Raw genomic sequence first — 21,373 nt, forward strand, 5'->3', positions numbered from 1 at the left:
CTCTTAGGGTTCTGCACCTCCAGTTCCCTGTGAAAAGCTGGGAACTGAGGCGAGCAGGGCTGATTCAATGTTTGTCACAGTTTTGTTACCGAGCACTTGGTGATGCTGCTTCTCCCACAGGGTCCTCCTGGGAAGGATGGATTGCCTGGGCACCCTGGACAGAGAGGAGAAACTGTAAGTAGCCAAATAATCTTGGACTGGACATTACTCCAGAGCCTCCTTTTGGTTCCTCCAAACCCTCCTGTGCTGCTGGGGAGATGCAGCCCCACGTTTGGACTGTTTGCATTCCCTGAATGTCTGTGTCTCTCCAGCTGCTCAGGGTGGTCTGTGGGAAGCAGCCCACTTCTCCTCGCTTCCCAGCAAATGAGCATTAAAAAGGTTTTGCACATTATGCATTTTTCCTCCTCAACTTATCACACAATTTAATTAACTTGCCTGGCATTTGCTAAGCAATGCAGTGCAAACACTGCTCAACCCAGCAGCAGATATTTATTTACATGCTGTAAGACTGATTTTAAAACAAGGTGTTTGAGGTATTTTTGAGCCAAGTCCTCAGGCCAGGATTAACTTAAAGGTGAAGAGTTTTCACCTGCCAGAGCCTGACTGACATTGAGTCTTCCTTGAGTTTTCCATGACATCCAAGGACACCTCCAGCCAAGGTGAAATTTTGAAATGAGAAGTTTGACAGCATCAGCTTCTGAGACTGGAATCAAAAGCATTAGCCTCCAAGTCTGCAGCAAGGAATGGAGAATGGTCTTTTAATTATTATGGGGTCTGAAAGCTCTCCCTAATATCTTTCCTCAATTTGCCTCTCCCAGAAAACAGAATCTCTGTTAACCTGTGCCATCAGCCTTGCAGAGATCACTTTCCCTTGCAGACCCAGGCAACAGAAGTCCCTTTTTTGTCCCCCTTTTCCCCTCACAGTGCAAATAAAGCAAGGAAAGTAACATAAAAATGAATGAAATGCTCTTTCTACGTCCGTAGCCTGATGAGTGCAGTGTACCTTTGTGCAAGATTGAAATCTCTGTGTCAAACACTTCCCCTTGTTTAAGTTCCCACTCAGCAGCAAACAGGCACGCTGAGATATTTGGCCATATTAGATTTGCAAAGATTGGCTCTTAAAAAATAGTGACAGATTCTAAAACCTCTGTGCCCAAGGCTCAAAGAGTACAAAAGGAAACCCCTTTATTCAGGTTAATAAGGAAAGTCCTGCACAGAAATGCTCTAAATACCTGTCTGTGATAAGAGTTTAAATTGCACTTTCATTTCCCAAGGATATTTTGCTGTTTCCCCATCAGTGACAGGATATTTTCTGATCTGCAGACAGCCAGAATAGAATGGAGGAGTTATTTAAGCATGACAGGCTAGTGTTGGCATGGGATTTATCTGATCCTCTTTTGTGGCAATGAGAAAATAGCCCTTGTGCCCTAAATGCCATTCCTCAAGCTTGTCAGCAGGCTGGAGTAACAACCATAATTAATGTACTTTTTAAGGAGTAGCCTGGGAGAGCCAAACAGTTGCAGTGGTGAGAGTTCCTCGTTGTCACTCTTCAAAATGCCATTGGAAGGAGCTGTCATGGAGGCTTCCCTGCTCATCAGCCTTTGGAGACAAACACGGCTGTGGTTCCTTTCAGCAAATGTTGATGGAGGAGATAAAGCTTCACTCAGCCCCCACGGGTTGTGCTGCTGCCCCCGAGCTTCTGGGAGCTGAGCTGAGACAGAACCGAGCCTGAATCAGCACCAGAATGGGGAGCAGGATAAGGGAAATAGCTTTTAAGAATTGCTCAGCATGAAGAAATTCACACTGATTTTTAAGAGCCATTTAATAGTCATTAATGGCATTTTTAATTGCCATTTCCTCTATAGTTTTACAAGCATAACAGATTTTTATATATATATATAAAATATATATGACCAAACCAAAACAGCTCCATCCAAACAGCAGAGCTGAGCTTTAAGAATCCCTTCTTCTTCCTCTGCTTCACCCTTTATAAATGTACAAAGACATTTTTCCCACTTTCTGTTTGATTTCTTATTTCTTTTTCCTCTGGGTGCCCACCCTGGTCAGGGGTTTCTCTGGGGGAGGAACAGTTGGTGGCAGTGTGACCCTCACAGGAGGAGTCCTTGACAGAAGTGTCACCTCTTTGTCTTTTCCCTTTCTCCAACAGGGTTTCCAAGGCAAGACTGGCCCTCCAGGCCCCCCTGGTGTTGTAGGACCTCAGGTAAGAAGCAAATGCTCGTCCCTGCAACTGGTCTTCACTGGTTCAACTGGAGCTGCTTGTGCAGCAGGGACTCCTTTTCCAGGGAAGGCAAAGCCTTGTCAGGTGCCTTTGGAATTCCTGAGGCAGGTGTGAAATACCCCCAGCCACAGCTCACCTTGCTCAGGGGCTGGGATGGGGTTTAGAATGAGGTGAATGAGGTGGTTCCTGCGAACTCAGCACAACCACCCTGCTGTAAAACCGGTGTAGGGTGGGAACCCAGCTCAAAAACACGAACCCAGCTGAAAAACACGAACCCAGCTGAAAAACACGAACCCAGCTGAAAAACACGAACCCAGCTGAAAAACACGAACCCAGCTCAAAAACACGAACCCAGCTCAAAAACACAAACCCAGCTCAAAAACACGAACCCAGCTCAAAAACACAAACCCAGCTCAAAGACCTGAAGCTGACATGGAATTAAATGAGATGTCCACGGGCTGTGCAGCTGCTGGTGGTCAGGGCAGAGCAAACGTGATGCCAGGGTGCTCTTCCATGGTAACTTCACTTACAGAGTTTGTAACAAACTCTTCCATGTCACTGTGAGGAAAATCATCCCTCTCACATCTGAGCCAGGCTCTGCCAGAGCTGGGCTGCTCTGCTCTCAGTCACCACGAGCTCTGTGCAATGAGAACAAGCACAACCTCCAGTGAGCCTACACCGAGCAGGACCAGGCTTCGGCTGGAGCCTTCCTCCCTGAACTGCTGGGGAGCAGCTCTTTAATTAGAAAGTAATTAATTTGTCTTCTCTAATGACAGCGTAAAGTCCCTGATTTGTAAATTCCCTGATTAGGGGCAATTCCCCGACGGCTCTGTCTGTCTTCTCAAGTGCAAATGAGGTTCGGTGGCAATTTCTTGGGGCTCTGCTGGGTGTAGTGGCTGTGATCTGTGGCTGCTGAGTGAGCTCTGCGTGCCCTCAGTGCCCCCCTGCAGCAGGACATGAGTTACAGCCCTGTCCCCAAAGCCACCCAAGGGCAGGGACATGGTGGTTTTGTGCACGTGGCTTTTGTCATCCTAAAAGCTGGCCTTTGGGGAGCCCTGGGTGACACTTGTCACCTTGAGTGCCCTCGGAGGGCACAGAGGCAGCCGCTAATTGCCAGGGACTGCGAGCCTCATGCATTATTTATGCCCCTTCCGAGCAGGAATCAGCAGTGTTGGAGAGTGCTTAGGAAGTTTTCAATTAAAAAGGAAAAGCTAAGCATAATAGTTGTAGTGTTAACATCTCATTTGGGCGAAATTTGCTCTCCTCCAGAGGTTCCCAGTCTGCCGAGGGTGATGTTGGCCACTTCCAGAACGTGGTGCCTGTCGATGCCAGAGGGGGAATCTCTCCAGGGATTGCTGGTGGCACTGCAAGGCAGCTTTTCCATGCCATTACAGCCCAAAGGACTAAACTGATACCCTGCACTTTTTCCTTCCTCGGTTGTTCTGCCAATACCCACCCCATTTTCTCCGACTGGTTTTTTCCAGGGTCCAACTGGTGAGACTGGGCCCATGGGTGAGCGGGGCCATCCAGGCCCTCCAGGTCCCCCGGGTGAACAAGGCCTTCCTGGCCTCACTGGAAAAGAAGGGACCAAGGTAGGGCCTGGAATTCACCCTCCTTGCTGCCCTCCCTGGAGATGGAGAGGATGATTCAGAAAAGAAATGGAGCTTCTGCCTCATCCCAGCTGGAGGCTGAGGAGAGGAGCTGGGCCTCCATGGGATGTGCAGGTGCTCAGCTCTTTATCCCTGTCCTTGCAGGGGGATCCTGGTCCTGCTGGCCTCCCAGGGAAGGATGGTCCCCCCGGATTGAGAGGATTCCCTGGAGAACGAGGCCTCCCCGGCCCCATTGTGAGTAGAGGCTGCTGGCTCCCTCCAGCTGGAGAATTCCCAGCTGTCCCCCTCCCCAAATAACTTTGTTTTCCTTCCTCCAGGGTTCTCCAGGGCTGAAAGGCAACGAAGGTCCCCCAGGCCCTCCAGGCCCAGCCGTGAGTATCCCTGTCCTTGCAGGCACCACCATTTACAAGCTTGGCAGGGCCAGGCCGGGGTTAGTCACAGCTCCAGGCTTTATCCCCATTTTCCTGACGACTCCCTGGATGTTCCTTTACTTTACAAGCCCTGCGTGTAACAGCTCAGTAATTTTGTGGGGTCAGCTGTGGGCGTACGTGACAGGCTGAGGGAACTGCAGGGGTTCAGGACATCCAGGATTTTGTTTCTAATCCACCTGCTTTCCCTCTGGAAGTTGTCTCCACTTGAGATCCCTGCTCAGGGCCACCCTCCTGGAAGGAAACATTCATCATCCAACCCTCCCTGCTGGCTGTGAAGTGGCTCATGCTCTTGTTCCAGGCTGTTTATGTGTCCCCAGGAACTGAGCTCTCTGCACAATCCAGAGGAGAATCCAGCCCTTCCAGGCATTTTAATTCAAAAAACTGATCTGCAGGGCCCCTTAGGCTGGTGGTACCAACCCTTCATGTGGCAGTTATCCCATCAAATGTGCACAAACATGGATGAAGAGCTTGGATTTCTCTCTGTCTGGGCATGGGTGAAGATTGATACTGCAATTAATGCTCCTTTCCTCCTCCTCCTCCTCCTCCTCCTCCTCCCACAGGGCTCTCCAGGGGAGCGTGGCCCTGCAGGATCAGCTGGCCCCATAGGATTGCCAGGGAGACCTGGCCCTCAGGGACCTCCAGGACCTGCAGGTGAAAAGGGAGCTCCAGTAAGTACCAGTATGGAGATGTCCAGTTTTGGGACAGCTGGAGATGTGTACAGCTGGGAGCTGGGTGTGGAACAAGTCCTTGTGGAGATTTAAATCATAAAAAATAAGGAATTCAATTAGGAAGGAATTCAGTTAGAGAGGAATTTTCTGATCTGGAGCACATCAAACCACTGAATGCCAGCTGCTCAAGTGCCCCGTTGGTGACACCCCTGGCTGTGACCCCAGGGACCCAATGTCCTCGGGCAACGAGAAGACCTGGGGGCTGAAAAGGTGACACACAGCCTGTGTCACCTCCTGCTGACAAACAGCCAGAGGCCAGGCCTGTGGGCAGAGAACTGAGCCAGCCCCAGCAGCAAAACCAGCCAGAGGTGGCTTTGGGGATGTCAGGCTGCTCTGGTGATGCACTGATATTGGTGGGTTGATATCAGAAGTGTTTATCAACCACGCTTGCTGGTTTGTTAGGAACTCCAGCAGCAAATCCAGAGGCGAGAATTTCCTGATGGATCAGTCTGAGGAACATCTGTCCTGCTGAGTACCTACAGGATGTGTCAGTCAGGGCAGGGATGAATAGGCAATTTATGTGGCATCTAATTTATTCAGAGGAGAGCACCCAGGATTCGGATGCAATTCAATTATGGGTGCAGAAACTGGAAAATATTCACTGTTCAGTTCCTGTAAACAAACAAATTTGATTGAAGGCTCCTGCTCATAGGAGTACAAGTAGATGTTGACACAAAGATTGTTTTATTCACTTCAGGTGGTTTTATTTGTCCTGAATCTCAGGATGGGCCTCCTGAGAGCCCCCCTTAGTTGGGGGTCAGCCAGGGAGGGAGCAGCAGTGAATGCTGGGGCAGCCAGGACCAGAATCAGCAAAAATTGGCTTGTGGGAGTAAAAATTACTTGGGGTCTTGTTTGTCATCCAGACAGAGATGGCAGAGGGTTCAGATTAAATCAGATTATGTTGCTGCAGCAGTGAAATTGCAGCTGTGATCTGGGTATTCACTGCTTACATTTGTTTGTTCTTTTCATTATCCCTCAAGACAGAAGTTTTGTCTCGTTTCAGACAAGGAGCACAGATGAAATATCAGCTGGAACCGGCTTTTCTGTTCCAATCCAGCCAGGAGTCATTAGCAGCTGAATAAAAGCAGAATGAGCTGTAATTGCTCGGTTGGAGAGCTCTGGGTGTGACCTGCCTGTTTTTCTGCTTCCAGGGGGAGAAGGGTCCCCAAGGACCGGCTGGCCGGGATGGCATCCAGGGCCCCGTGGGACTGCCGGGCCCAGCAGGTCCTGTTGGACCTCCTGGGGAGGATGGAGACAAGGTGGGGACAGCTCCTGCTGCGTGGGGTCACTCTGGCAAGGAACTGGGCAACGTTTCCACCGCAGTGCATCCCACAGTTGGGTGGGATGTGCTGCTGGAGGATTTTTATGGAACTCACAGTCCCATGGGATGATTCACACATTCCCACAAAATTCCCTGAAATCCAGTTTGCCTCCCCCAAACCTGTAGCAGGTGCCTGCCCACAGATGGCCAGCCTCTCCAAATTTATTCCCTTTGCCCCCTCTGTCATTAAGCCCCTCTGGAGTGGAGGATTCCCAGGAAACATCAGCTGGGACAAATCCCTCGTGGCTGCTCACGGGCTCTGCAAGGTTCAGCTTCTTGCATCGTGTGGCAGCCGAGGGATTGAGGGATGGAAAAGGGTTTGGTTGCACCTGGGGTGGCCAAATCTCTGGAATGATTCAGCCCACTGTGGCGTGTCCCTGTGGGATTTGTGGTGAGGATGCAGACACACAGGGCTGCTGCTGGGATGTTGGGATGTTGAGTGGTGGGGGATTAATGTTGTCCCTTTGTTCCTGGCAGGGTGAGATCGGGGAGCCTGGGCAGAAGGGCAGCAAAGGTGACAAGGGTGAGCAGGTGAGTGGAGGGGACTCTGCTGTAGCTGCTTCTCTTGACTGTGGTTCGTTGTGTGACTTGCTGGAAATAGAAATTAAATTTACATCATTTTCTAATGTTGATTCATCTCTGCTTCATCAAATACCCACATGATGTAAAAAAAGAGTGAGAGCCTCAAGTGGGAGCCTCCAGCTCCCAGGAACACTGAGATATTTCCACATCACCCACTTAGCATGGAAATATCTGTGAAATATGGGCAGTGCTGCCATCAGAGTTGAGTCTTTGGCTGAAGTTCCCTTTCTGATTTAGTTGAAGATGTCTCTGCTTTTGACAGACGGGTGGACCAGGAGATTTTTAAAGGTCTCTTCCAACCCAAACCATCCTGTAATTCTGTGGTAATTCCAGTTCCACACCCTCTATGTGCTGCCCAGAGCCTGAGGAACATGAGTTACCCAGGAGTTAGGGCTGAGTGCTGACATTGCTTTGCTGCAGCAAAAATGTGTTTGGATGTGTCTGCTCTCCACTGGCACCAGTGCTGAGGAGTGCTGGGGTGTCCAGGGAGACCTGACCCTGTTCTCCATCTCTCTTTTGGGAATTAATGCAGTTTTAATGGAGATTGTGTTGAAGGAATTCACCTTTTTCCATGTGAATTTGTCACTCTGCTCGTAACACTGACATTTCTTTTGTGTGACAGGGTCCCCCAGGCCCCACTGGTCCTCAGGGTCCAATTGGTCAGCCTGGCCCAGCTGTGAGTATTGCTCCTTATTAGCAGAAATCCCTTTTTTTCCCCAAAAAGCTTCCTGGGAATCACTGGAATGATTCCTGCCTGGCACTGCTTCTGCCAGCAGGAGCAGGGGGTGGTGGGATGGGGTTTGTGTGGCCCCACGTGTGTCCTGGGCTGATCAGAGCCTTTCCTTGTAGGGAGCTGATGGAGAGCCCGGGCCCCGAGGACAGCAAGGCCTCTTTGGGCAGAAAGGAGACGAAGGACCCCGAGGTTTCCCCGGTCCCCCCGGCCCCGTGGGCTTGCAGGTGATTTGCAGCATCCAAGGAGGGTTTAGGGTGGTGAGAGCTGGGGCTCACCTGAGATGTTCACAGCTAAAATTCATCCTCTGCACCTCCACAGGGCCTGCCTGGACCACCTGGGGAGAAGGGAGAAACGGGTGACGTTGGGCAGATGGTAAGGGTCTTCCATATTTCTTTTTTCCTCACTGGCAATGCTCTGAGAAACACATCTGAAATTTGGTCCTCCTTTTCTCTCAGGGTCCACCAGGCCCACCAGGACCCAGAGGTCCATCTGGGCCACCAGGAGCAGATGGTCCACAGGGTCCTCCTGGAGGAATAGGAAATCCTGGTGCAGTAGGAGAGAAGGTAAAGCACCCAGATGAGCCTGAAACAGGAGCTTGCTGTGCCAGCAGAAAGCTCATCCCCCTGCAGAAATGTGAATATTTCCACCCTCTTTTTCCCTGTGCAGGGTGAACCTGGGGAATCTGGTGAGCCTGGTCTCCCTGGAGAGGTTGGCCTGCCGGTAAGTGCCCCATGGGAGAGGCATGGATGTGCTGGAGAGGTGTGGATGTGGATGGGACAGCAGGGACTGAACCAGGCCTGTCCTGGATTTGGGTATTGATGACACATTGCCACGTTCCTGGGTATTTATAGGATCACGTTTAGTCACCAAATCTGGGCTACCCACGACTGAACACCATGAACACCACTCAGTCCTTGTGGGAAGGGACTGTTAAATCATGTCCTTGTGTTTGGAGACACAAATAGAGCTTCTTGCTCAGAATTGATTAAAGGATGATTAGAGATCAGTTGGGGATTTTTTTTGGTTCCTGGATAATAAAACTTTTGGGTTTTTTTCTTTACAGGGTCCTAAAGGTGAAAGAGGTGAAAAGGGGGAAGCAGGTCCCTCTGGTGCTGCTGGTCCACCTGGCCCCAAAGGCCCTCCAGGTGATGATGGCCCCAAAGGCAGCCCTGTAAGTACCCCCTCAGTCTTACCTTGCCTTGCCAGCAGAGATTTCTGCATGAAAAGTTGTTCCCAGAGATATCTGTGGAAATTCAAAATTGTTTCCTAACCATGGAATTGCTCCTCTGGTGATCCATGAACTCAGCCCCTTTCTTTAGGGTCCTGATGAGGGAAAGACCCCATATTTCCCAGAAATACTGGAATTATCAGTGCTTTTTGCAGGCTATCAGGAATCTCACCCCATGGAGAGGAGCTGCAGTAGGATCACTTTGTGTTTGTAGCTTTCCAAGGTCTTCTGCACAAGAGCAGAACTTCCAAAATAAGATCAAGGAGATTTATTGGATTTGGGAACTACCTGCACACCCAGCTCCCTGCTGCTGCTAATTTCCACAGCTCTGGTGAAGCCAGTGGAGCTCTGCTGATTTTACCAGGGGACGATGGCACAGGGTTTATCTTACAGGCTTCTCTGATGCTTGAAAGTTTTGATGAGATAAGGCAGGATGGCACAAAGAAGCAGAGGAGGCAGGGGAGTTTAGTCATCCCTCCTAACAGATGGGATTTGGGATATCTGTGATGGGAAGCAGGCTGCTCCTGGAGTCATGTGAAGCACCCGACAGACATTGTATGGGGAAGAATGGTGAAGTGTTTCAGTCATTAAATGCTCTGAGAGGCTCCTCCTGTGCAGAATGTCACACATTTGCAGAAGCAAAACCTTCCAATCTGCACGTTGCCAAAGCTGGGAGGATTCTGCTGTCACCCAGCCAAAGGATTTCTGAAAAACTGGGATGGAAGTCCCTGTGCTGCCTTTGGAGCTCTGGTAGTCAGGATGCAGGTCTGGACTGGCTGGGACAGGGTGAAATCACTGCAGCTGCTGAGACGGGTCATGATTGCAGAGATTGGGGTTTTACTCCATTGGGTGCTCCCCATGTTGTCACTGGAGCTCTCCAGGTACAACGTCTCTGACTTGGGAATATTCTTCTCTCTTTGCAGGGTCCAGTTGGTTTCCCTGGTGACCCTGGTCCTCCTGGAGAGCCTGGCCCAGCTGTAAGTGTTGGTCACACTGAGCTTTCTCCTCCTGGTGTGGTAAAACTCAACCATGCTGCTCATTCCCAGCAGCTCCCCTGGCATTTCCTCTGCTCAGCTCCATTCACACCCTAAAAAAGCCTCCTTGTTCCTTTTTCCCTCCCTCTTTAGGGTCAAGATGGTCCCCCCGGTGACAAAGGTGATGATGGTGAACCTGGACAGACTGTGAGTACCTGGAGAGAGGAGAGCTGTTCCCCACAGTGCCCGTGGCTCTGTATCAGCTCCAGGGACACTGAGCCTCTCATTCCCACCAGAATTTCCCACTGGGAATTGTCTACTGAAAATCTCATTCTCTGCTGTGTCATCCATCCATGATCCATCCATGATCCATCCATGATCCATCCATCCATCCATCCATCCATCCATCCATCCATCCATCCATTCCTCATCCATTCCTCATCCATTCCTCATCCATCCATCCATCCATCCATCCATCCATCCATCCATCCATCCATGCCTCATCCATGCCTCATCCATGCCTCATCCATGCCTCATCCATGCCTCATCCATGCCTCATCCATGCCTCATCCATGCCTCATCCATGCCTCATCCATGCCTCATCCATGCCTCATCCATGCCTCATCCCTCCATCATCCATCCCTCCATCATCCATCCCTCCATCATCCATCCCTCCATCATCCATCCCTCCATCATCCATCCATCCATCCATCCATCCATCCATCCATCCCTCATCCATCCCTCATCCATCCATCATCCATCCATCCATCCATCATCCATCCATCATCCCTCCATCATCCATCCCTCATCCATCCCTCATCCATCCACCCATCCATCCAGTCTTAGCTCTACATCCTGAAAGCATGAACTGTCTCCTGTGAAAACAGCATCCAAGTCTTTGATTGTAGCTTTTCCCAGCCTTCTGGCATTCCATGGTAGGAAGGGTTAAACCAGGATCCCATCTGCACCCGAGGAGGTGCTGGCTGGGAGTTCCCCTGGCCTCCCACACCCAGGCTCAGCACAACCTGCAGGGCCTGGCTGAGCTCTGGCTGCTCTTTCCCACATCCCGTGGGGCACTCATGGCTTGTTCCCCTCCCCTCTCTCCCTGCAGGGCTCCCCTGGGCCCACGGGAGAGCCAGGCCCCTCTGGACCCCCTGGAAAAAGGGTGAGTTGCTTGTTTAGGGAGATTTTCCCAAATGCATTTCTATTAATTTTTTAAAACTCATGTTGTTACTAAGTCTACAATAAATGCTGTGTAAATACCATGTAAAATGTGTGATAATTAAAAAAAAATAAAATTATACGCCATCCACAGCCTTTGGAAATTGATGGGAAGCTGCCAGGCAAATCCCATGGATTTTTTTTTTTAAGGATATTAACAGCCCAAAGAAAATCCAAGGATGAGGTACTCCTGTTCTTCCTGCTTTGTGGCAGAACCCAGGGATTCATTTAGCAAGGAGATAATTTAAAAAGCTTTTCAGGGATATTTGTCTCCATTTTGTCTCCTTCCCTGGGGCCGGAGCATCATTTTGCTAATTCCACTGGACCGTTGCAGATCAGCAGGATCTGATTGTGTTTCCCATCTATTCTGGGCTTTCTTTAGGGCCCTCCTGGTCCAGCTGGTCCCGAAGGAAGGCAAGGAGAGAAAGGAGCCAAGGTAAGAGCTGAATGGGATTCCACATGTGCTGTGTCCTTGATACTCCAAGAGGAGCTCCCTCTGCCAAGGCAGGGAGTTGATTTTGCTGCGTGTTACAGCAAATTAGCCTGAATTTGGGGCCACTGGCCTCAAATCTGAGCTTATGTTTCAGCCCTTAACAAGCTCTGTGGAGATAATTAGGGCTTGGTAAGGTCATGGGAATGTTTTCTTTCGTTTGAAACATCCAAGTGCTATATTTGGCAATTTAATGTGTTGTAAATAATGGGGTGTGCACAGCCCCGTGTCCTTTCCCAGGGCGAACACAGCATTAATGGGCTGGGATTGTTTGGGTGGGAGTGCTGGGGAAATGGAGATGGGATTGGAAATTACAGATCCTGTTGTAGCAGCACAGGGGAGGGAGGATGCATGGATAGGTGTCCCAGAGCCAAAGAGCAGCTCCTGCTGGAACTCAGGCAAGGCTGGAAACTGAAGGAGTTTGGAGAGTGCCTGAGCTGGAGGGAGCAGCAGGAAACTCAAAGAGCAGAAAATTTCATGTGTTTTGCATGGATCTGCATCCACTCTGTGCCCTCCTGGCACCATCTCACAAAAGCAGCTGATGTCCCAACACAAATTCAACACCCTGCCTCCCCATCTAGGGGGAAGCTGGTTTGGAAGGACCTCCTGGGAAGACTGGGCCCATTGGTCCCCAAGGTGCTCCAGGGAAGCCTGGCCCCGATGGCCTTCGTGGGATTCCTGGTCCAGTTGTGAGTATTCCCACTTTGAGAAAGCTCAGGTTTGTTCCTGTATCCCACCTGCTTGGGAGATGCCTCTTCCCAGTGTTCTGTCCATGCTGGAATGCCTGACAGCAGATAAAGCAAATTTCATGGGGATAATGGGATGGTGAATATCATCTCCCACATGTTTAATTTGAGTCTTGGGTCTTCAGCCGCTCTGCAGGAGTGATTTTCCTTGACCTACAAAGTCCCTTTTCCAGCAGAGATTTGAGCATGGAAGGAACATAAATCTTTTTGCTTTTGCCATCTGTGAAAAGCCAGGACAAACGTTCCCTGGCACAGGTGAATAATCAGAATATTCCCATCTGGGAGCACTGCTGTCACTGGGAGTGAGGAAATTGCACTTTTTTACAGGGTGAACAAGGTCTCCCAGGATCCCCTGGCCCAGATGGTCCTCCAGGCCCAATGGTACGTCCAGAGCATCCAATTCCAAGAGTTTTTGAACTGGATGAATGAGTGTGACATGAATTCATTCCCTCTTTTGTTTTCCCCGTGTCCCAAAGGGCCCTCCGGGTTTGCCTGGTCTGAAAGGAGACTCTGGTCCTAAAGGGGAGAAGGTGAGAATCCACACAGGATCCCATTGCCTGATCCCTGCTGGGCTGTGGGGGGACAAATGGCACTGCAGAGGGGTCCTGCAGCTGGCAGGACAAGGCTGGGGAGTGTCACCAGCCCTGGTGACAGCTTTAGAGGAGAGCAGGAGCACTCTGAGTGTGCCCCCAGGAGCTGAGCTGTGGGTGAGTGTGGAGGAGCAGAGCCCTGGCCCATTTCAGGGGTGATTCTGCACTCTACAAACATTTCTGTCACATGTATGTATTTATATAACCCCAGGGAATAAGCAGCTGCTCCAGTGCAGAGGTTCTTTTGATATTTGTAGCATTTTCTGCTATAAAAATCTCCTATTTTGCTCCACTCTGCTACTTCCACGTGTCAGGGATTGCTACAGATCCTCCTCAGCTCGCTCAGATATTTGGGGTTGGGTCTAGAAATGTCTCTGCTGTCTCCAGTCAGAAATCCTAATTAACATCTGCCATTTTCCCCCAGGGTCACCCAGGTTTAATTGGTCTTATTGGACCTCCAGGAGAGCAGGGAGAAAAGGGTGACAGAGGTCTCCCAGGCCCCCAGGGCTCAGCAGGACCCAAAGGAGAGCAGGTAAATATTCCATAAAACCTTCATGGAAAGTGCAAGGGAGTATTGCACCCTCGAGGAGGTGCAGCACAGCAGAGATAGGCAACCCTGGCAGGAGATCCTTGGCATTTTTGAGGGATATTAATGTGGTTTATTCAATGTGTGAAATACAGATCTGCTCCAAAATGACCCATTTTAGTGGGAAGCAGATTCTCAAGGGTCATATGAAAGAGTTGAATAGACTTGAAGGGATGGTGCCATTAAATATTCATCTAAAGGGCTGGTTCTTAAAAAGTGTGAGCCTAAATGAGATAGGAGCTTCCTTTTCCATGCTCTAAACACCAGGAAAAGCTCCAGATTGGACTGGAATCCTCCAAAACTGGGTGGTCACCTGTGAGCAGGGGTTGGATGTGTAATTTTAGGCCAGAACTGTAAACCAGTATTATTTTGCTGCTGTTTTTTAGGGTATCACAGGTCCTTCTGGACCCATCGGACCTCCAGGGCCCCCAGGATTACCGGTAGGTGACAATCAATGACCTTGGAATTCCTTGGGAGCTGCACAGGCCCTCAGGAGCCACTTTGGTGCTCCCAGAAATGCCCAGCACGGCCCTGACTGCAGGAGGGTGTTGGTCACAATTGTTTTTTTCAGTTGAGCCCTTTAAAAACACTTGGATGAGTCCCAGGAGCTCTGGAAGTGATGTGGGAGATAGGCACAGGGAAATTGTCCCACCCTGTTTCTCTGCCCCCTTCTTTTGGAATAGCCACAATCCCATGGGCATTTCTTGCTTTTTTGCTGATTTTTATCACTTTTTTGGATGCCCAAAGGCCTCGTGCTGCACCCTGGGGTGCCCAGCTGAGTGTCCTGAGCACGGAGCTGGGATCAGCCCCACATTCCAGGAATCACCCAGCTGATTTCCCAGTCCCCACTGGAGGAGTGTGGAGCTCTGCCACAAAAGCTTTTTTTGTCAGTTGGCAAATAAAAGCAACACCCAGCTCAAGTGGATGGGGAAAATGGAAATATAAAAGGAGTAAATTTTTTTTTAAATTTCCTTTCTGAATTCTCTGCTTGGAAATGAACTGACTCCTTTCTGTATTTGTCTCTCCTCAGGGTCCACCTGGTCCCAAAGGTGCTAAAGGCTCATCAGTGAGTATGGACACAGCTCAAGGAAGAGGCTGAGGGGTTTTATTGAGTGTGGGACACACTGGGACTCCCCTCATCAGTAAAATTACTGCAATTAGCAGCCAGGACTGAGCAAACTCAGCTATTCCAGGCTGCTTAAGCCCAGGAATGGTAAATGGGGAAGGTTTCTGTGCCACAGCTGCACTTTCCTGAAGAGCAGAGCAGCAGAGATCACAAGGAGCAATCCAGAGATTAGTCCTGGGGAGAAAAGCTGCTGCTGGAGAGTGCAGGGGATTAAAAATACTCCACGAGAAGCGGGAGGTGGGAAGCTGGAAAGTGAAGAACTCAGTGAGAAATGAAACTCTGGAACTTTGTGGTGCAAACCTGCTGTGCTAAAAATTCCTCTTTTTGGGCAACTTCTTAGTATCTTCTTGCCATCCAGAATTCGATGTTTTATTAATTTGAAGATTTTATTTGACTTGCAAAACTGTTGGATTGGTTCGGAGAGTTAAAGATATTACGCATTTTATGCATTCTGTAGGAAAGATAAAAAAAATCTGACTGTAACTCCAGGTGTTTGATCTTTTCTTTTACCTAAACACCAAAAATAACCAAGAAATACCATTTTCTTGGGATGTGGGTCCAGGGAGACTCCTCTTGTGTGCCTGAAGGGACAAAAATGAAGTTTTAGGCACTGTTAAAATGATGTGATAAAAATACCAGGTGAATTCTCCTGAGTGACTCCTGATTTTCCCTTGTTTTTCCATCCAGGGTCCCACAGGTCCAAAGGGTGAATCAGGTCTTCCTGGGCCCCCAGGGCCTCCTGTAAGTAGAAGCCATAAGGTGAAGGATGAAATGAGGTTCAGACTTCATGGGTGCTGGAACTGGGGAAGCAGGAAAATCTCTGGACAAAGATTCCTTGCCAATCCTAGCAAAGGGTTGGAATCTCCTGGAGACACTGGGGGAGAAAGCAGGGTGGGAAGGGAGGAGTTATTAGTGGGAAGGTGGAAGAGGACAAGGAGGTGGAAGATGTTGAATCCAGAGGTTTTACCAGCACCATCCATGGGTGTTTTCCACGTCCAATGTGTATTTGGGGATGTTGCCGCTTTGTCCATCTCTCGTGTCCTTTTCCCAATGGAATGAGAAGTTGTGTCTTTTTTTTTCCCCCAAAAATCAGGGTCCTCCTGGAGAAGTCATCCAGCCCCTGCCCATCCAGGCTGCCAAGAGGACCAGGAGGAACATTGATGCCAGCCAGCTGCTGGACGACGGCAACGCCGACAACTACATGGACTATGCCGACGGCATGGAGGAGATCTTCGGCTCCCTGAATTCCTTGAAACTGGAAATCGAGCAGATGAAGCATCCCTTGGGCACCCAGCACAACCCAGCACGCACCTGCAAGGACCTGCAGCTCTGCCACCCTGATTTCCCAGATGGTGTGTCCCAGGATGGAGGCAATGGAGGGAACTCTGGGGTTTTCCAGCTCCACGCAGAAGTGAGGGCTGGAAGAGGAGGAATTTGGGGAGTCCATGGGGGATGTGGCTGGTGGAGAAGGAATATGTAGAGCTGGGATGGATATCATTGGAGAGCCCTTCCAGCTGAAATGGTCTGATCTAAAAATGGGGATATGGGCTGAAAAGTCTTCTTCAGCTGGCACCAGAACATGACTTTTCAAAAACTACATATAAATAATAACCCAAGAGAGGTGAAACATCCCAGGGTAGGAGGTAGTGCCCTCTGACCTGATCCTTTCTTCCCTTCCCTCATCCAGGTGAATACTGGGTTGATCCCAACCAAGGGTGTTCCAGGGACTCTTTCAAAGTTTACTGTAATTTCACAGCTGGTGGAGAGACCTGCATCTTCCCCGACAAGAAATCTGAAGGAGTAAGTCCACAGCACCTTTGCTTTCCCCTCTGTCCTGGTGATATATGGTTTCCTGATATGAATATTCATAGACAGCAAATTTCAGGAGGATTGAACAGCAGCAAGGAATATCAAAGACCCAGCATGTTCTTTTGTTGCACAACATTACCTTCTAAAATACTATGGAATATGTTGACAAAGAAAAAATCAGATTTAAACTGTGATTTGGGACAAACCTCTGATGATTTCCCAGGCACAATAAATGCTAAAACCTTCATTTTTTTTAACGTTGCTGTCCAAGGCAGGGGTGTGTGTTGGTGCAGGAATTGGGAGCTCTGTTTAACTCCTTCCCTCCCACAGTCCTGCTCCACTGCCTGCTTGCCCAAGCACCACTGATTGCCCTCCCCTCCCTGTTTCTCCAGGCACAGCAGATAAATGTTTACCTCCTGTCATTTTTCCTGCTGTTCCTTGTGGATAAATGATCCTAAATGATTGCAGGCAGGCTCAGAGCTCTCCCTGGCACTGCTGCACAAGGTTGATGAAGTTATTTGTGTAATGATGCTCTTAGCTCAGCCATACCCATCATTTTTGTCCTGTATCCCTGCACTCTATTTTCCAGAGCTGCTCTTCCCGCTGCCTGGGGACCAGCTGTGGCACTGGCCAAGCAGAAACACAACAATTCAGCCTGGGGGAGCTGTGCCAGTGTCACAGTTGTGCTCCAGCTGTGACAAAGCTGAGCTGTTCTCCTGCTGCATTTCATCCACCAGAAATGTGTGTCAGCACAGGACAAATCACATGCGACATAAATCCTCCCTGAGTTTTTCTTGGGGCTGTTTAAAGAGGAGATGGATTTCCTCTTCCTTTGCATCAGTGTGCTGTGTTTTAACTCAAGATTTGACAGCTCAAAAAGCAGAGTCTGGCCATGATCTTGCAGGGGCTTGAGCTCCTGCTGTGCTGGTTCAGTGAGGGGCTCTGTGGAGCTGCAGCACTTGTCAGATAAAAATTCCATGCTGGGATCCACAGGAAAAAGCTTCTCCCATCCAGAGGGATGCAGACAGCCACCACCCCAGGCCTGGGCAGTGTCTGAGTGGGTTTGTGATGAGCCACAGCAGAGTTTCAGCCCTGGCTCCTCTCAGCTCATCCCTCCCCCAACACAAACGCTGAGATTTGCTCTGCAGGTCACCTCCTGCAAAGGGGAGGACAATCCCCACACCTGGAGCTGGGCTGCTGTTTTTGGAGAGATTTCCAGCACAAATGAGGGTGTTGTGGGAGGCTGAGGGAACAGCCACACTCCTTCCTTGGGCTCTGACTCAAAAAAGCTTCAGCTGCTGAGCTGGGGCTGTCTTAGGGATGCTCTGATGGCTGATTCCTTGTCCAGGTCACCCCTGGGTACCAGGGGCTCCATCCTGTGTGTCCAGCACCTCAAATACAGCAGGCAGGCAGAGGCTTTTCCTTAATCCATCCTTTGCCTTTCCCAGCCCCACAGCACTGGATTTGGCATTAGAGAGGCAACAGGCTTCTCCAGCACCAGCACTGCCCTCCACATGAAGATCAATGCACCTTTTCCCAGCCATGCTTCCTTTTTCCCTCTCTGTCTTTCCTTTTAATTTTCCTGCCGCTGCTGGAATTGCATCCCAAGTTCCTAGAAGGCAGAGACAGCCCTTAGCAAAGGGGGTTGCTGCCAGAGCAGCACCACTCCATCTCCTCTGCTTCAGAGCCACCTTCTGCTCTCATTACTGATGTATAAAAATTTAAAAAACAAAACATTTTAAAGCAAGTTGGACAGTTTCAATAAGACATGCAGACTCTGGAATGAAAGTAACCTTTTTAATTTTGATTGATTTTTTTTTTTTCTTTCTTTCTCTCTTCCCTCCTTGCCATCCACAAACTAGGCTAGAATTACTTCCTGGCCCAAGGAAAACCCAGGCTCGTGGTTCAGTGAATTCAAGCGCGGTAAACTGGTAAGATGCATCCTGGTGCTTGCTGTTTCCTTTAACCCCCTGTCATATTTTACAGAGTAAAATGGCTCGTTGGCCCAAAGAACAGCCTTCCACATGGTATAGTCAATACAAGCGGGGGTCCTTGGTAAGTGGCTAACCCTGGCCCTGGATCAGAGCTTGTCACCTGCTTTGGTATGGCCACACTGCTGCCCTCTGCATGCCCGACTAACCCCCCTCCCAGGCACATGGAAATGTTTAAGGTGGAATCCTGAGAGAGACCCCAAACTCACTGCAGGTGCTTTCTTCCAGTCTGCCTCCCTGGGACCTTGGGAACTGAGCTTTGCCCGGGGTTAGAATGGGACACGGGGGTGTCCTGGGGGACCCTGGGGCAGGTTTGTCTTCACAGAGCCCTGCAGGGAGTGCTCCATCCCACAGGGAATGCTGCATCCCACAGGGAATGCTCCATCCCACAGGGAATGCTGCATCCCACAGGGAATGCTGCATCCCACAGGGAATACTCCATCCCACAGGGAGTGCTGCATCCCACAGGGAATTCTCTCATTCCACAGGGAGTGCTCCATCCCACAGGGAATGCTGCATCCCACAGGGAATTCTCTCATTCCACAGGGAGTGCTGCATCCCACAGGGAATTCTCTCATCCCACAGGGAATGCTGCATCCCACAGGGAGTGCTCCATCCCACAGGGAATGCTCCATCCCACAGGGAATGCTCCATCCCACAGGGAATGCTGCATCCCACAGGGAATGCTCCATCCCACAGGGAATTCTCTCATCCCACAGGGAATTCTCTCATCCCACAGGGAGTGCTCCATCCCACAGGGAGTGCTGCATCCCACAGGGAATTCTCTCATCCCACAAGGAGTGCTCCATCCCACAGGGAATTCTCATCCCACAGGGAGTGCTCCATCCCACAGGGAATGCTGCATCCCACAGGGAATGCTCCATCCCACAGTCTGAACTCTTTCTGTCTCCTCCTCTGTCCCCATTTTGGGTGTCCCCTCGTTGCTGTCCCCCGGCAGTGCAGCCTTACCCCAAGAGCTGAGAGCTCCATGAAATGATGCTAAATGATAAAAATGGATAAATGATAAAATGGATAAATGATAAAATGGATAAATGATAAAATGGAGCCAGGAGCAGGCCGTGGTGCTGCCATCCCAGGGCTGGAGTTGCACATCTCTGGCCTCTCCAGGACAGCTCTGTCCCAGAGGATGGATTTTGTTTCCCACGTGGAGATGAACCACTCTGGGGGCTCCCATGCTGACCCCAGAGCTTGGGAGAACCAAAGTCATTTATTTAAAGGAAAATTTCCAGCCCAAGCCTAGTGGAAAGGAATTTGAGTGAGTCACAATTAAGGATTTTTTTCACAAGGGAAGAGCTGGTTTAAGGTCAAACAGCGTTTGATGTCAGCAAGGCATAAACCAGGAAAAGCTCTGTTTCTTGTCTTGTAACAGGACATCCACATTGTGGGGAGATCATTCCCACAGAGAGCCAGGCCTGGGCAGGGATGTCAGATTTGTGTCTTAAACCACAGAAAAGTCCCCCTGGTGCATCAGTTCCTGTGGAATTAGCGGGATGCACATAACGAGCTCAGCCAAACCAGGAGGATTTGGGAACAGGCAAATATTCCATGGATAAAACCAACCTGCCCAGGGGCAGGAGATGTTGTGCTGTGTCCCACTGAGTTGTCCCCTCCCCAGGGCAGGGGGTTCCTGCAGTGCCCCAACTTCCACCTTAAAGGGCAAACAACCCAACCCCCTGCGTTGTTTCCCACATTTGCTGCATTCCATCGCCACTAAAACACGTTTTGCTCTGATTCTGCCCTCGAGGAGGACACGGCTTCTGGGGCTTCTCTGCATCATCAAATCAGGCTGCAAAGCCAAGGCTTCAGCCTCGTGGCTCCATGGAAGGCAGCTACTCATAGCTTAATTACAGAGCACTTCATCAGTTAATGTTCCAAATACCTCCACTTCTCCATCTCCCCTGCTTCTCTTTTTCCCAGCTCTGTTAGAGGCTCAGTTGCCAGCCTAGAGCTTAGGGCTTATTCTTTTTTAGATAAAAACATTTCTGGTGCTACTTGGAGCTCTTTTTTCCGTCTTTTTGTGTAGTCATTTTCTTGCTGCTTCTTTTTTATTTATTTTTTTACCTGTCCTGCTTTTTTTCTATTTGGAAAAATAAAAAAGCCACCAGTATGTGGAAGATCTCCCTAAGCAAATCACAAAACAGTCACAACACACAGACCATAAAAGGTTTTATTTCTTTATTTATTTTAATATTAGCTCTGACTTTGCCTCAGTCAGTACTTGGAACCAATCCACATTTGCCTGATGGATCAAAAATCAGCTGAAATTTGTGTGTGGATGGGTAGAACCAAAAGAAATTTGAGTTCCCCTCTGGGTGTTACTCTGCTCCTGTTACTCCATGGAGAAGGTCCCGGTGTCTTGAGGGGCTGAACCCTTGGGGAACCCCAAAGCTGAGGGGAAGATTTCCAGTGCTGCTCCATATAAATCCTGGGATTGCACAGCTGGGCAGATGCTGCCTTTCTTCTGGAGACACCTGGAGTAAGAGGGATGCAGTAAATATGAAATGTAACCAAACCAGCTGGGTTTGATGCTCCCACACCATCATTCAGCAGTGCCACAGAGCACTTGGAGCCAATTCCTTACCTTTCTTCAGGATGCAGCTGAGCTGTGTTTGGAGGGATAAGAGGCTTGCAGATGTTTTCTCTGCTTCCCTTCTGTGTGTGTTGCACACAATTCCCAGCAGCTGTAATGAGGCCTGCATCCCATCCCATCCCATCCCATCCCATCCCCATCCCATCCCATCCCATCCCATCCCATCCCATCCCATCCCATCCCATCCCATCCCATCCCATCCCTCCCAGCCACATGTGGTACCTGCCAGCACAGAGAAAAGAGGAAAGGATTGGATTTTCCAAAACTGAGCAAACATTGTGCATGAAACCATCTCCAAGTGGCTCCAGTTGCAAAGCTGGGACAGGGCTTCACAAAATCTGCACAGGCTGAACAACA

At 49.8% G+C, this 21,373-nt stretch overlaps 1 protein-coding gene across 3 annotated transcripts in view; it reads left to right on the plus strand.

Annotated features, from left to right (window-relative positions):
- The window catches only part of COL5A1 (collagen type V alpha 1 chain), a 132,634-nt gene that overhangs the window by 106,291 nt on the left and 4,970 nt on the right, over positions 1–21,373 (plus strand). The window contains exons 37-64 of one of the 3 annotated variants that reach the window (XR_015278313.1): positions 121–174; positions 2,168–2,221; positions 3,724–3,831; positions 3,994–4,083; positions 4,167–4,220; positions 4,841–4,948; positions 6,160–6,267; positions 6,807–6,860; positions 7,534–7,587; positions 7,761–7,868; positions 7,963–8,016; positions 8,100–8,207; positions 8,311–8,364; positions 8,708–8,815; positions 9,796–9,849; positions 10,000–10,053; positions 10,958–11,011; positions 11,450–11,503; positions 12,139–12,246; positions 12,631–12,684; positions 12,780–12,833; positions 13,318–13,425; positions 13,866–13,919; positions 14,510–14,545; positions 15,293–15,346; positions 15,699–15,957; positions 16,293–16,405; positions 18,277–18,469. Coding sequence is in view for 2 of the 3 variants with exons in the window: in XM_086858824.1 (XP_086714950.1) it covers positions 121–174; positions 2,168–2,221; positions 3,724–3,831; positions 3,994–4,083; positions 4,167–4,220; positions 4,841–4,948; positions 6,160–6,267; positions 6,807–6,860; positions 7,534–7,587; positions 7,761–7,868; positions 7,963–8,016; positions 8,100–8,207; positions 8,311–8,364; positions 8,708–8,815; positions 9,796–9,849; positions 10,000–10,053; positions 10,958–11,011; positions 11,450–11,503; positions 12,139–12,246; positions 12,631–12,684; positions 12,780–12,833; positions 13,318–13,425; positions 13,866–13,919; positions 14,510–14,545; positions 15,293–15,346; positions 15,699–15,957; positions 16,293–16,405; positions 18,277–18,345 (2,241 nt within the window). In the remaining variant the exon portion in view is untranslated. The remainder of the gene's footprint in view (positions 1–120; positions 175–2,167; positions 2,222–3,723; positions 3,832–3,993; positions 4,084–4,166; positions 4,221–4,840; positions 4,949–6,159; positions 6,268–6,806; positions 6,861–7,533; positions 7,588–7,760; positions 7,869–7,962; positions 8,017–8,099; positions 8,208–8,310; positions 8,365–8,707; positions 8,816–9,795; positions 9,850–9,999; positions 10,054–10,957; positions 11,012–11,449; positions 11,504–12,138; positions 12,247–12,630; positions 12,685–12,779; positions 12,834–13,317; positions 13,426–13,865; positions 13,920–14,509; positions 14,546–15,292; positions 15,347–15,698; positions 15,958–16,292; positions 16,406–18,276; positions 18,470–21,373) is intronic. The other 2 variants (XM_086858824.1, XM_086858825.1) reach the window with 2 other exon arrangements.

This window comes from Cyanistes caeruleus, chromosome 20 (assembly GCF_971803275.1).
Source record: "Cyanistes caeruleus chromosome 20, bCyaCae1.hap1.1, whole genome shotgun sequence".
Taxonomy (NCBI): Eukaryota; Metazoa; Chordata; class Aves; order Passeriformes; family Paridae; genus Cyanistes; species Cyanistes caeruleus.